The 16,392-nt window shown below is 43.0% G+C and overlaps 1 protein-coding gene across 1 annotated transcript in view; it reads right to left on the bottom strand.

Annotated features, from left to right (window-relative positions):
• LOC138286353 (uncharacterized) overlaps positions 1-16,392 on the bottom strand; it is a 1,286,679-nt gene that overhangs the window by 898,849 nt on the left and 371,438 nt on the right. The window contains exons 47-49 of the mRNA XM_069226509.1: positions 9,437-9,640; positions 6,011-6,213; positions 446-603 (exon numbers count right to left, since the gene is read on the bottom strand). Of these exons, the coding sequence (XP_069082610.1) occupies positions 446-603; positions 6,011-6,213; positions 9,437-9,640 (565 nt within the window). The remainder of the gene's footprint in view (positions 1-445; positions 604-6,010; positions 6,214-9,436; positions 9,641-16,392) is intronic.

Raw genomic sequence — 16,392 nt, 5'->3', positions numbered from 1 at the left:
TGTGCAACCACCCGGAACAGTAGAGGTGGTGGTCACATATAAACCACAAAATGAGTATTGGCTTATGAGAGGAAAATGACTGCACTGTATGTGCGAATTCTACACCCAGTGCAAGGGACACACATTTTCTTCTGGCCCATTAGGATTTCAAATTGCAGTATCTTCTGGAGAAGCTTTGTCTAGCTGTGTTTATAGTGCAAACATTTTGACCCAGCTGAGAAGGATGATCACCAGAATGAAACAGCAAGCAGAGTAAAGACACAATCCGTTCCAAAGATTGTAAATAATAAAGCAATAGTGTCAATCCTGTTATGTTTTTTGGTGCAGCGCATGAGTTGCTTAGTAGGTGAAACCCTTATATGAAAGATAACAAATAAGTATGCCCTGTTTTTAGTTGTTGGTTAATGCAAACATTGTTTAAAAGTAAATCGCTGCAAACTCTTACCCAGATTCGTGGTCCATACACCCTAAAAGATTTCTCGACTCAAGTGCTCTGATAAAAACAGTGTTGACAGTGGCTCTTCTTCCCATCTGCCTAAGAGTCTCAGTATAAGTTTTAATGCATTCACTCTTGCCACATCCTGCAGGTCCTATCAAAGCAACCTTTGGAAAAGGAAAAGGAAATACATTATAGGCATTTCAAGGAGAACCTATGTTACCTGGGAGGCTGCAAATCTGTACAACAGTCATTCCTGGAGTGCAAGGAAGCTAAACATGTACTCTGGTTTTAACAATGCTTTCCACAGCAGTCATGGAATTACTTTGAAGACTTAGAAGAAACCTCAAGATTAATACTAAATGTCAGCATGCACAAAATACCCCCCTTACAGGCACTTAAAACCTTTGTCTGGAAATGTTGTCTACAGTGTGATAATGGATTGCATGCTTAACGTTTATTTTGCAAGTAGGAATGTTGCTCCTTCGTGTATTCCCCTGTGTGAGAGTGTTATTACAAGATTTAACTTATTTCAAATGTGGCTCTTCAAGGGTGTTTCGGTGCTATTTCGAGAGACACTGGAAAAAGATGCATGCACTCTATAAAGCATATCCTAGGACTTTTTTCAACCTTGTCTGCAATCTCATAAAAATTGTCCCCCAAGATAATGGCATTATAAATGGATATTTTGACAGTTTTTCCACAAAAATATTTGAGTGAATTCAGGACAAATTCTGATTTATTAATTTCATGGCCATATTGTAAAAACTGTGCATACCCTTATTCAGTCGGAGCTTTAGACCTTATCAGAGTAATAGCCTGTCAGACCGTGATGGGGGAGCGATGGGGCAAGCAGGGTTTACTGGGCCTCAACTTTGGAGGTTGAGGCCATCTGCCTCTGATGTTCCGGGGTATGACCTACTGTGGCTCTCCAAATTGGGCTTCAGCAGTTGACTCTCACAAGTAGGGATGGCGAGCTGTTGCAGGCTTCTCGGGGAGATAGTGTGGGGATGCTCAACCTTAGCACTCATATACACTCATCCGCATAATAAAGGAATGTCCAGCCAAGTACTTCACTTTCAAAAAGAAAACTATGTTCACCACACTCTAGGACTAAGTACTACAGATATATATATTCGGTAATAAAGTGTCCTAGTGCCAGAGTCTGTGGGCGCCTCTCTATGCTTTGGCCCATGGTCCCCTTTTGAGACTCAATTGGATGTAGCACGTATTAGCTCAGGTGAAGGTTTAACTCCAATATGCTTAATAGCACACAATGTCTCAGTCTTTCTTTAGATGAAAGGCTGCTCATTGGGTCAAATCCAGGTGGCCGTCTGGGTTTGTGGTGTCTTTGCTGCTCCTCCTCTTCTAGGGCTGAGTGTGAGCCGGTCTTCCTGGTAAGGCCTTCCTTGCAGACATCTGCAGCTATTCAGTTGTCGAAAGCTTTTCAAGAGGATTGTGGGTCTTAGAGCTCCAGGTTGTGTGCTTTGCAGGCCCACCCAACTGTAGAGAACCGGAAGGTTACAGCAGCAGGTCGGTTGGGTCCTGGTAACAAGTGAAGAGATGGGTGAGCCTCACCAGGTTAGTGAGATGGATACGGCTCAGGTCACACCCTCACTGAGCTGCTAAAGTGACACTGAATTATGGTAATGGGACAGTGGCAACGGTCATGCAGCACTAGATTACTCACCACAGTCGCTCAGATAACGCTATAATTGACTACTTGGCACAGCACATCACAACTGACAACTTCAGGCACAGTAGCCAGGCTGCATCACATCTTCACAATTATCAGGAATTGCAGGAGAGTCTGAAGACTGCTGTGAGAAATTGGGTTGTTGGTTGAGTGCTCAAACAACAACCACAATCCCTGTCAGAGTGAACTATTAAAGTCACTAAATTAACCTGTGCTTAACTCTCTGCCACAAAAGCAGTTAGGCTTACCTTAGAGGCAATGTGTAAAGTATTGATCAGATCACGCTATACGTGGCTACTTGGCACAGCACATCACCACTGACAACTTCAGGCACAGTAGGAGAAGTTTCAAAAAGTTCCCCCTTTCAAAGGTACTTGAAATGTCCTGCCTCCCTGCCCTGGCTCCAACGTGGCTACAGGCACAAAAGACTAGTGTCAAGTTATTTTTGTGAAGGCAGGGCACACTCAATTGACTTGCAAGTGAGCCTGTACCCCCTCCGACCCCCACCCTACCTGAGATGGCCCATACAAACACACCTAATTTCTCTTTTGTGTGGCTGTCTGAGAAAAATATGCAAAGGCCAAATGCCACTCACAGCCAGTCATGTGACCTAGGAACAGGCTGTAGGCACCAAATAGCTAGGACAGGAAAATGCCAACTTTCTAAAAGTGTCACTTTCAAACGTGTGACTTAAAATCCAAATGTACCATTAAAGTGGATTTTAATTTTTGTTTCAGACACCAAACATGACTTTCCTACCTGCTCCCCACCAAAAGTTAGCACTTTTCATTGTGATATGGTAACACAATGTTATACTATGGTAGAGGTAGGCCTCATAGTAGTGAAAGGTGAATTTAGTTTTTCACTAGCAGGACATAAAAAAACTTAAATGTACATGTCCTACTTTTTAATTACAATGCACCCTTCTCATGGGGCTGCTTAGGGCCTACCTTAGCAGTGACTTACATGTATTAAAAAGGGAGGTTTAACCTTGGCAAAGGGGTGACTTTGCCAAGTCAGAGGCAGTTTACCTAGAAGCAGGCTGCAATGGCAGGCCTGAGCCATGTTTTACAGGGCTACTTAAGTGGATGACACAATAAGTGCTACAGGCCCACTAGTAGCATTTAATTTATAGTCCCTGGGTATATGGTGTGCCACTTTTATAGGGACGTATAAGTAAATTAGAGATGCCAATCTTACTGCATTTTAGGGAGTAAGCACAAGCACTTTAGCACTGGTTAGCAGTGGTAAAGTGTACAGAGTCCTAAGGCCAACTAAAACAAATTCAGCAAAAACAGAGGGTGAAGGCAAGAATGTAGGGGAAGTCCACCTTAAGGCTGACTCATCTAACACCCACCAACACCGGCATGCATCTATCGGTTTCCATAGTCCTCCACTTCTGAAGATGCACAGAACTGGGGTCATGCCGCACCTCGCTCCTCGTGAGCGGTAGTTCCTCCTGTACCTCCTCCAGGTGTTCAGGCCAAGTGATCAGCTCTTGCAAAAGGTGCAGATTTCAGATGATGCCTCCTCACTTCAGAAGAGTTGTCAGGCAGACACCAGCTCTGACTGCGCATCAGTCTTCCAAGTACTCTCAAGAGCTCTCCCTTCCGTGTTGAAAGACAGCTTGGAACTGGAACAAGTGGGTCACAGTTTTTTTTAATCAAAGCAGACAGGGGATGTGGATCCACTATCTGCATGTTCGGAACAGGCTTAGAGTGTTTTTTTTTTTTTAAAGTGTACTCTTCAAGCTGAACTCCATAGACTGCTTTTGTGTAGAGGGATTCTGCTCAAAGAACCTGCTCAAAGAAAAGTAGTCTCCAGTCTGGAGCACCCACAACAGAGGTATTAGGAGTGTAAGCTAACTGTATGTGCCTGTAATCAGCCACACTGAAGAATGATCAGGAAAAAGACAAAAGTCTGGCCTCACCAAAAGAGTCCTTTTCATTTTGAACAACAGAGGCTACAGTAAAACCCTTCACCTCTACCATCCACAAAATGGCAGCACTACAGGAAGACTAATCAGCAGCTTCTTTCAACAAAAGACCACATTAACTTAATAAAGGAGCCTTCTTCTCCCTCCAGCTTTAGGAATGACAGCAATATATCCCTCTGTCTGGAAAAACAAACATACCTCCATCTTGTGAAAAAGGTCAGAGCACGGGCATCAAAAGTGGAACCCACTGGCCTCTATTACTCTGGTTCATTCACCCACACCATACATGTACCTTGAAGGCCACATGCATAAACATGCAAAACATACTCTAAGGATGTTAGAGCTAGGAAAAGGGTAAGTGTATAGACATGTCACTTTATGTGAGCGGACACAGATACCATGTCTGCACCCACAGATATGAATTCACAAAAAACTGTACAGTGCCACCATCGCTCTATGTGCTAGGTACATTACAAGGACAGCAGTCTACTGTTTGTATACTTTTGGTGCACCTCTAGCTCACAGGATAGACCCAGGACCTCACTCTAGGCCTCTGTGCATATACCATAATAGTGTGAGGCTAGAGCCAAAATTCACAATACAATATACCAGATACACGCAGTTGGACACTCGGGGCAAGAGGAAGATTAGTGTGCAGAAAATAGGGGACATTTTGTCCTAATACGGCTTTATTGCCAGAGTACTGTGGGGTGGTGGGTCAGTACACTTCTCTTGCCATCAGTCTCATTCATAAATAGGCATTTACTGCATGAGCAGATTCATTGTGTAAATCGATAATGCAGTTAGAGCTCGTCTCTAAGCATGCTGTACCATCTGAAAACAGCTTTTTTCAATGAGTGTCTATAATGTGTTAATATTGGGGGGGTTTTCGGCGATAGCTCGGACTGTGGTGGTTCAATGCTTTTTTTGTAATTTAGTGTGGATTTGCACAAATAATCTGAAATTAAATTGGCTGGTCCTGTGCACTTCCTTCTCCTACTCTTCCACTGACACTGACCTAGAGGAGTTTAAAGTAAACTACACAGTTTAAATTTTGTGTTGAGTGTAAATTGCAGGGCCATTCTGTGAGTAGGTAGGATAATATGCAGGTAATATTCTGTGTCTGATATTTGAATCATGACTTTGGTCTTGGTGGTTCTACGGGTTCCCGTTGGATTCCATCCAATATTTAATTTTGTCAAAGGCATGGTGGAGCCTGTAATCACCAGGCCACTAGACATTTGAAGAAAAAGGAGCCAGGTATCAGCAGTGCACTGCTGGGACCCGAGAACAGCCACAAGCAGTGTATCAAAAAAGGGTTTCATTAAGATATGGTGAGGTGACAGAGAAAATCCAGAGATCATGGGGCATCCCAAGTTACTTTGGTGAATAGATTGGTAAAACCTCCCTAGGTGGCCAAAGAAGTTCTCAAAGTATTTTGGAAGGTAAGCTAAGTGGGTACTGAGCCTGAGTCGGGAGCACACCCAAAGAAGTATGCTTCAGGGAAAGTGAAGATAGTTAAAAAACCCAGTCAACTTGTCACCAAATTAAAGGAATAGAGAATGAGCGGTGAGGTGAGTAAATCCTAGCCTGTAGTGCCAATCTATTCAGTCACAATCAGTACCTTTTTTTACTTCATAACAATGGTGCCCATGTCCATGCATAACAGAATAATGAAGATTTTTGCACTGGTGCATTTCATCCTCAAATCACATCCCTATGCCAACCATATGTTTGCTACAGATTAAAAAAAGCGAGAGATGTGCATGTAATTTCCCAGAGCGTTTGCCACGTATGTATTTATCCTTGAAACGGCCTATCATAATTTACCGCAACATTTGTGGCGTTTGTAGTTGGCGCAGAGCTAGACCGGAGCCAAGGCGCTGAAGCGGGTAGCTTTGAAGGCGTACTCCAGATAGTCAAGCGGTACATCTGTACTCACGGTTTGGTACTTTGATGCCAGCTGAACCAGATGGGAGACGTTGGACACAAATGTGCTGCTGGGAGTGATGTGACGTTTTTTAGCAGCCAGGGTAACAGCTTTCGTTATTTCTGGGGGGCAAATGGTTTCTTCTGCGCGCTGGGCTGCGGGGACCTGCTGTTCAAATTTGTCTTCTGGCGCTGTGACGGCAGGGATGTTCCAATCTGCAGCAAAAGGGACACATACAAACGTGATCGACATTTAAAAACATATTACCATAAAGTACCCTTACTCTGTTTTGCAGTCAAGATGATCTTGGTTTCCTACAGGAACTAAAATACACCAAGACCAATTCTTAGGACAAAGTGCTGGCTGCCCTTTGTAGCTTTCTGATGTATTGTGACTAATGGACACCATGCAAATAACAGAAATGTATTAACAGGTAAAACACTCAAGGCAGCCACGGCCTTGTTCCCAGACAACAAAGAAGAGAGATGCATGTGCTGATGGCACTTAGTAGCGAGGCAGCAACTCCAAAGGAAAAAACATTTGCTATACACATTGTTAATCGCTGTTACTTTTATTGACTCTTATAAACAGATGAAACAGCAAACAGAGCCTTCTGTTTCGAAATTCTGTGATTTTTTATCCCCTGTTTAGGACTTGCAGCCTGCGGCACCTGCGTTGACCGGTAATTGACTAGCACTGGATTTACTATGTCTGTAAAAGTCTAAAAATTAAATAACTCATGGAAGGGAATGTGGTTTTGACCTTTTGAGTCTGAAATCCGACTTACAATATCTTTGAAATGAACGGATAAGGGGTCACTACAGGGGAAACTGATATAAAACAATACCCTTTCGGTAGCAAGGGTACATGGAGTTGTGTTGTGTTATGTTATACAACACGCACAGAGAGTTCAAACACCCAAAAACTTCAAGATACTGGAGTAAAGCACAATACATCATCCACGGCTACACCTGAGACAAGATGAGTTTAAGAGCGTAACAAATAAAATCTCGATGGGATTGCAGAATATGTAAGTCAAATACAATGAGGGTGCAAAAATATTGACAAATTAACTTAATGCGCATTCTGAGCCTCCATTTTGTACCTGAAGCTGCAGGAGCTGAGGTGGGGTTTAGTGTTCCCCTTGAACAAGCTATTCACTAGTAAAGGGCCTATTAGATACATTGGGCCTAATTCATAAAGGCATGTGGAGTACTTTAAAGAGTACTCCTGTAGTACTGCTTTAAGTACTGCTTTAAGTACTCCAATATTCTTTTGTGATCGGCTCTCATGTTCCCAAGAGGACCTTACTGAAACCAGACATACACTAATTTAAAAAAATACATGAATCTTTTTCCTACATTCTATGTTTTAACTCTCCCAGATTTGTTCATTAAAGCTCCTTACCTCCTTCTTTTCATTTTTATTGAACTGGTTGCTTCACTTAGGCTTTCCTGAGCTTTGCCAACTGTTTTCAACCCTTGAAACAGGAAGTCACGTCAGAGAATGGTGGGAACTATACTTTGTACACCACTTACAAAAGTAAGGTTGCAAAGCAATTTTTTATTGGTAGAAACTAAACGATAAAGCCACCTTTTATTTCCACCTTTAATAGATCTGCTGACTTCCATTTCAAAGTTCGAAGAAGGTTCCCCAAAGAGCTTGGGTAGAAAGAGTTTTTTATTGGTCAATGTGGAAGAAGTAAAAACATCAACAATAAATGACAACATACTTTATTGTGATAAAATGCAGCCCCCTTTAATAGCTCAGAGGTGCTTGCCAGGCCGCAGTGTATAGGTTTTTCACTATGCAGGAGAATGACCCCAATCCTCACTGGGTACTCCTGCCTCAAGATGGCTGTGACTGGCCAACGCGGCCAGGAATTAGAAGTATAGTCTGTTCTTATTACCAGAACAGCAGACTGCATGCCCTGAGGGTGATCCATCCCATGGTGGAATACTCACTGGCAGTGTGCACTGCATCAGGTGTGATGTCAGTGCAACATTCTTCAGTTGATAAAGGCCTTGCTTCCCGGAAGTTACTTGCTTGTAGACCCAGCACTACAAACTCTTCCCTCGTAGATGACTGCCACCTGCCAGGCGCAGCTGGGTTCCTCGTCTGTGTACATGAGTGTACAGAGGATGGAGCGAAAGGGAAACAGGGTGGTTGGAGAAAATCCAGGAGGAAGGAGATCCAGAAGTACTCACCAGCGGCCTACCAGCCAACACCTGTGTACATTCTAGGAGATCACTGCAAGTGGGGACATGGGAAGAAGGAATCCGTTCTGCAGAGGATGGTATGGAATAGGAATCACAAGGCGTCTCCCCGTGCCAGATTACAGACGGTAATAAAAGTAGGTGTTCAACATATGGACTCCTCCGTGGTTTGTGCAACAATGAATTTCCTGTGCTATGTGAAGGACATAGCACAGGCTAATTACCAGATGTTAACTCTTTGGGAAGGCCCACATGATCGTGAATACAAATGGATCACAGGTGAAGCCTCTATGGACTAGGCTCAGTGAAGTCCTCTAGAGCAGTGGTTCCCAACCTGTGGGCCGGGGACCCCTGGGGGTCCGCGAAGCCTCATCAGGGGGTCCGCGGCTGCTTAAAAAATTTAATAATATTAGGTCCCAGCTATCAGTATTGACTCAGTGGGGTTCCCCCGGTTCCAATAATGATTCAGTGGGGGGTCCCCGGGCTCCAGTATTGATAAAATGGGGGTCAACAGAAGTGAAAAGGTTGGGAACCACTGCTCTAGAGTTATCCAAGTTGGAAACAAAAGCTCAACATTCTTTGTCAGATGGTGAAACCTAAAAAGCTCCATCTGACAACAGATCTGTATGTGGGTGCACTAGAGTAGCTCAAAGAAAACAGATGCACCCCTATGTTAAATCACACTTCTGTCACAAAAGGTTTACTGTAAATCAAGGATTGACTGGTCTAAGTGACGAAATAATTACATCACAATCAAACGTTGTACAAGTAGACAAGGCGCCATCTTGTGAAGTTAGGTGTCCCTAGGAGCATTAATGGATTTAATGCCCCCCCCCCCCCCCAATAATCGAGTATATCTCTTACAGCAATACACAGCTGGCAGGCTAGTAGTGTTCATGAAGAATCCTGGACTTTACATTCTAAACGGTGGGTGGAAATTTCAACGAGTGGTCACTCCAATGCCATTTACTTATTTAATAAATAATTTCCTTCTTTATAGTGCCCCACAAGAGTAATGTGTGAACACAGTTTTGCAATAACGGACAGCTTTTAGATGAAGGAATTCTGATTGTTAAATGACGTACAGCCATTTTTTTGTCTCTGAACCTGTTTCCATCTGTTTCTACATGCGAGTCTCAAGGCAATCGGGGTGCGTGATTAATTCGCGCTGACAGTTTTGCACTCAGTGTGAAGCTTCACTGTGTCCCCTCGAGCTACTTACTCATGTCACTGTTGTCATTGGAGGTGACGGAGCCTCTTGTCGAGGAGACGACATCCGGCCAGAGAGCCGCCACGAGGGACTCGAAGACTTTCACCTTGTCCCCTGTCAGCTGGGGGGACGCGCAGTGATGGATGGCAGACATGATGGCTCTGTCCTCAAGCGTCTGTAGTCGGCTTTCATCAGCGTTCCCAGAGACTCCGTCTCCTGGAAATAAAAAATAGTTTTACTTGAAAACACAGTGAAAATGGCCAACAAATTCCAGCTGGAGCTCGGGACATCTTAAGGATTTTGGCAGTCCTGGGACAAACGTATTTAGGGGGGCCCTGTTCAGAACAGCTCTGAACTTATGATCCAATGTCAGCTCTTTCATGTCCTCTTTAGCCGTGTCACTGACAGTGCACAGGCAAACTCGTCCAAACTCCAAATGTTTTTACATGTAATACTCAGGGATATTGATGTGTGTTTTCTATATTGAAAACAGCAACAACTCACTAATGTTGCTGCAAATAATATTTGTGACGCCCTCCCATCTCTCATAAGTGGGGTCCCGTTTTGATCTAAAAGAAACTTTTGTATGGATGTTGCACGAAACAAACACAATGGTCTGCAAAATGTCTGTAATTGAATCTCACACAAAACTCACATTAAAAATAAAAGAGAAACGCAATTTACAACAAACTGTTTAAGAATTATTCAAGGTCACCCGGGTCAAGTCTCTCTGTCTCTGTCATGGAGACCACTAAAAGGCTGGGGCCCTGGGCCAGAGCCCACTTTGCCCATGCCTGTCTGGAGCTCCAGATTCCTATAGGAAGAATACCCCATTCGCAATGTCATATTGTGATTTTTTTATTTTTATTTCAAGCGTTTTACATTGTGTCAATATGCCACCTCATAGACGCTTCAGCACACTCTGAAGCATAATTTAAAGCATACCCTCATGGCACGTTAATTTGTACCATGAGACTCTCCGGCCACACCCAATTTTCTGGGGGCTTATTTTAAAAATAAACCAGCTCAGGAAGAGGTAAAAAGCTTTACATTTGATTGACAGTAGACCTGCTGCACATCATGAGGAGAACTACAGTCCCCTGCATCCTCTCCCCCCAAAAGACCTGGGGATGTATTTGAGCCTCTGCTGCAGTCACCACCTTAATTTAAAACTATGTGAGAAGGGTGGAGCCTGCGTCACTAACCATGCTTAGTCCATCCCACCCCTCGAAGGCATATATGGGGTGATCTGTAGTGATCGTTTTCTTAGCTGCCGTGCCAGTATTTGATACTCACCTGTTGTATATAAACAAATATAAATATAAGAATAAAAGTGCTGATAGGAAAAGACAACCAAGCTCACAATTATATGTATGATATACTTGTAGGGTCTTTCAGCCAGTCCTCATTCATTGGTCTGTTATTGAGTAATTCACATTCTTCTTCAACCCATTACAGCATATAGCATAGGGGAGCATTACAGCCACTGGATACATTCACTGTAAGTGATGGCTTTCTGCCCTTTTACAAGGAGCACATCCATACACAATGTAGTCTCCTTCGGTGCCATGGACTACTATGGCAATGTGGCAATGTGCGCCTCTTGAGACCGTAACAATATTTTTGCTTTCAGCCACTGTTTTTGGCAGATTGACAAAGACCCAGCAGGTTCCCCAACACAAAAATTGCAAAACCTATGACAAGCACTGACAAAGCCAAAAGGCTGGAAGCCAGCACAAGACCAATTGGTTTTGCCAATGTTTGCTCTATCTGGCATTAAACAAAACCTTTTGGTTTTAAGAATAATATATATACTATACATATTTACTGACAGGGGCTTTCAGTTGACCCTCCTCATTTATTGGTCGTTATTCACATTTTGCTTCCGCCCACCAGAGCATACAGTAGGTCAGCCCACTTCTGCTATTGGCTTACCAAACTGTGAGTGACAGTATTGGACTCTTGCATAATGTGCACATCTGCACAATAAGTAGTTTATTTCAGTGCCAGGGACTACTGATGCCAAATGTGCTTTTACATAATATATATTTTGGCTTTTAGACAATGTGTGTTTTCATACAATGCATGCTTTCATACAAAGAAATTCATAAACAAAATAAGCATTGGCAAAACGAAAAGCAAAGCAGCCACTGTGACCGGCCTATTGGCTTTGTCAGTGCCTTTCTAAAATGTGGTTTATATAATGCTGATCACTTGTTAGTATTTTTGTACCATTACTCTTAAAATTTCCTTTTGCCCCATACCAGTGAGAGCAATGTCACACAGAGTGAAACGGCTGGAAGCTGGGCCCTCTCCACAACCTCCTGGAAAGCTACCAAAACATATTTTAATGTTCAGGAAAAGATGAAAATGTTGTTAGCTGCCTATTATTTCAATCCGTGTTTGGCCCTTCACGTTTTAAGGGGCGAGCGCAAATGGCTGAGTCCCTCTTCTAATCTCTCTTTAGGGAGATTTTAACCACGCCCATGTTACATCAGCCACTTTCATTCATGGGCTTGCCTTCTAAAATTCGCTTGTTTTAATTTGTGAAAGGCATGCATATGTCATGCCTTTTCCAGTGTTTAGCCCTCCTCGAGAGCAATCGTAAACTACTGGAAAGATATGAGACTCCAGGTTTTCCGTATGGTTTCTGGACTACTTTTTCTCTTTATTTCGTAGTGCGATCGTAACATAGCGTAATCATTTGCTTTTTCATTGAATGTGTCAAGAAAAGTCCGGTTAGGAGTTTACAACGCTAATAGCTCTAACTCGCCATAAAGCGTGACTCGTTGCATTGCAAATGCTTGTTTGTTTTGTCATGAAAGTACATATTACTTGGTAAAGTGGAGGAAGAAGTACCTAGGGAAAGATGGATGGCTACCCAGAGAGCAGACAACCTACAAGATACTGCCAAGCAATAAAAGTCAGAAAGCAAGACATATGGCATAATAAAATCAGCTCCACGGAGAATACAACTGAACATGTTCGAGACAGCGGTTATATGCTTAGGACACATTCCCATTTGGAATACATTAGACTCTAAGGGAGTTATTCTAACTTTGGAGGAGGTGTTAATCCGTCCCAAAAGTGACGGTAAAGTGACGGATTTACCACCAGCCGTATTACGAGTCCATTATATCCTATGGAACTCGTAATACGTCTGGTGGTATATCCGTCACTTTACCGTCACTTTTGGGACGGATTAACACCTCCTCCAAAGTTAGAATAACCCCCTAAGTGTCTCTTAACAACAGAACAAAACTGAAGAAACCCAGTCTCTTACATATGAAGAACTAAAGATCTTTTTACCTATGAAGATCATATAATACTGAGCAAACGAAATATGTTCGACATCCATTAGTGATGGTGTATGAAGAAGAGAGGACACATTGGGACCTGCCGATAAACTGATATGGCCAGAAGACATAAGGCACGATTCCACACCAACGCTAAACTATTGCAGCCATAATTAGTTAACCATAATCTGTCACTCTACTGATCTAGACAATTGTTCAGAGCAACCAAGGAGCTCATTTTCATCTCTTTTCAGCAATATCTTTCTTTCGTCCAGGTCTACTTTGACAATGTAGCGTCTCAATGACCTTCAGATGGCGCTTTTTGATCCCTCCAGCTTTGAAGAACAAAGGGATAGATGCACTAAGAAACGTCAGGAAATGTGTCCACAAACTGTTCATCAACTTTTTTGCGACCAGTCTTTAATTTTGCGATATTATCAGTGTAATGATAGGTAGTACAGCAAAATCGCCAGCTGCAGGGGAATGAAGAACGATCTGCCTGATTAACATTAATTATATAAAGAAGAAAAAGGAGTCTACCCTAATAACCCTACTATACCTGGATAGAATAAGTACAGTCTGTCAACACAAGTGGTACAATAGTAGGGACAACTCTAAGTGCTAATTTACACACAATGAGCTTCTAAATTGGTCATTGGAAGTGTACTTTAATTACAACATAATTATTCGCTTCATTTTTTGGACATCAAAACCAAAATGACACACATATAACAATATATATATATAAAAAAACAGTGGACTTACATCACAACAAAGTTGTTAATTTCTGAAAAGATTGGGGCAGCACTTTGAGCCTAATCTTCCCAAGGATGCCTACAGCATTCACAAGGGGGAAGGTGTTGAGGTGGGGGCCAGTTATTACCTAGTTTGAGGTGCTGGTAACTGGTTAAAGGCTTGCAAATTAATGGGGCTGCAAACCACTGATATATATGCTACTAGCAATTAGAAAGGGACAACCATTTCACACCCTCTCCTGACTGCAATTAAGATAGGGTCTAGCTAATAAAAATAAGGATTGACAAAGTCATTAAGTTTTACGTATGAGAGCTATTAGCTTTGGCAACAATTTTTAGGTCGAGCCTGCAAGACCTGTTGGATGGAGTATAGGCATTTGCTCCTGGCTGCCGATGCCTGCTGCTTACAATAGGTTAAAAGCTGTGTTGCTTGTTTTTCTGCCTCCTAACTGGTTTGGCAGCCAATACGTCACTTCCTGTACTTGGCTGAGGAGCACCGCCCAAGTACAGTTTCATTACGCCTGGAATGTTTTTCTGTTGTTTGGATGGACTATTTTTCTTTGTTTCCTGCCTCTCCTGTTTGTCAGTAAGCACTCGTCTTCACGTGTACGGTTCGTTTTCCAAGTTTGCACATCGCTTGGTCCTTACTTTACATAATCATTAATTACAAGCAGTTGTGTCGTGCATGTGATTTGTACATTTTGTTTGTTGCTTTATATAGCATGAAATCGTCCCAGGACTGAATCCTCAAAAGGGGCTCCTCCCACACAGCGGGAGAGCCATACTACATTATTCACTGCACTCAGGGAAACTCACCCCATAATGCTTTGCAGGCATTCCTTGTACATCATATTTTTACCCATAACTCAACCTGTGGTGGACCTCAGGCAATGGGACCACCAGCAAAACATTCAGAACGATGTGCTCTTTCTGTCCAGGCCATCTTGTGGGTCACACTAGGTTAGAGGGGGGCCCAAAAATCATAATCTACATTCAGTGCATATTTAAACTCTCTTATAGCGGGAACTTTTGTTTTAACAGCTGAGATGAGTTTGTGTTCTAAGGTCCTTGTTTGTAATAATATCTTGACAGCCCTACTCAGCCTGCAAATGTGTAATGTGCTAAGCTCTCCAAGGGCTGAAGGACAATAACTGCTCCAAGGCACTACTAACTCAATTGGCTCGACAGGGACATCTGGCCATGACCAGTGGTATTGCACCTTCTGCTAATGCACAAACACAGTTTATTTCTGCTAAAGGTTTAATGTATGCACAGAAACCCACCCCAAAATGCTTTGCAAGCATTCCTCTTACAACACATTTTTGGTCATAACTCAGCCTGTGGTGATCCGAGGGCAATGGGACCCCCCAGCAAAACATTCTGAACGATGCACCCTTTCTAGCCAAGACAAGTGGTACTGCACCTTCTGCTATTTCCGAAAATCTGTTTATTATTATTTTCAGCCATGTTATAACATTTTGACTTTAACATCAACATTGGTACAGCGAATATTTATAATTGCCAGTCCTACTGCATGATTGTACCAGGGAAAAGCAGACATCAAACATACTGACTGTTGACAATTAGAGCTCCGAGCGGAATTCTCAAATCAGCTCAACAAAAACTTACATACAGCAGGATACATTGACACCTAATGCAGAAAAATCCATGCAAAGAAGTCTTAGGTCTCTTGTATAACCTGTAGGGCAATAGATGCCACAGTGCCCCTCTAACCTCTACACAGAGATCGATACATTCTTGCAGATTTGTTTATGTAAATATTGGTCCTAAAGCAAGCAACATATAACAATAGAAACGGTTTCAAACAATGGAGTACTATATCTTCAGGTGAGTGCGAAAACCCCTCTGTGATGCGTATGCGCGCTAACATATGGCGGGAACATATCTAAGCACCAGGCGCTCGCTGCCAGTGTAGAACCCGCCTGCACCTTTAAGACAAAAACTGAACCATCGACTAGTGCTCAGGCATGCTCCACTACGCGCTCCCATCTTTGGACTGGGTGCATTTCCATTGCAGTTACTAGTCTGAGTCCTCCATACCTAAGCCCGATCCTAGGCCCTGCAAGTGTGCCATCATCATCTACTTTACCTTCTGCTGTTGACTCAACAGGGACATCTAGTAACAGCCTGCAGCACTGCACCCTTGTGCCACTGACTCCACAGTTAAATTATATTGAAAAGGCCTCCTAGGCCTGAAAATTTATAATACACTATGCCCTCAAGGGGCTGATTATATGGTTACACTCCAAAATACTTTTATCATTCTTTTTATGTGATTATGCCCTCTAGTGGCTGAATATATGTTTACATGACCATGTTTCTTCCAAATGCTATTTTTACTGTGGTGCTCTGTAGGGGCTGTTCCGACCATTACAGTTTAATGCCATGTGTATGAAGGAATGCACAAACACCGTTTATTTCTGATAAAGGTTTAATGTGCAGCATGACTAAATATTTATAAGGTCCTAAATGCGAGGTTGTCATTATCATTCACAACGCCAACAGTTCTAACTCTCGCTAATGCGAGACCTATTGCATTGCAAATGCTTGTTCTCCATATTGTACTGCAGCACAGGACACAGACAACAGAGGATGGGCAGACAGGAAAGGACACAGACAACGGAGGGAGGGAGGGCGAGCATTAAAGCACGTGGACAGAGGAGAGTGGGCGCACCTGGAAGCATACTGACAAAGAAAGGTGGGTGGGCATGGATACACATGGACAACAGAGGGTGGTCGGGCAGGGAAACAAAGGGACAACACAGTGTGGGCTGGTGCAGAATCACAGACAATGGATAAGCGCACAGAGGGTGGGAGGGAAGTGAGGCATATGGACAACAGATGAGCATACAGAATGTGGGTGGGCAGTGAGACACACGGATAACAAATAGGCACC

The sequence above is a fragment of the Pleurodeles waltl genome, chromosome 3_2 (assembly GCF_031143425.1).
Source record: "Pleurodeles waltl isolate 20211129_DDA chromosome 3_2, aPleWal1.hap1.20221129, whole genome shotgun sequence".
NCBI classification, from domain to species: Eukaryota; Metazoa; Chordata; class Amphibia; order Caudata; family Salamandridae; genus Pleurodeles; species Pleurodeles waltl.
The sequence above is the reverse complement of the archived record's forward strand: the minus strand, read 5'-3'. Positions and strand labels throughout refer to the sequence as shown.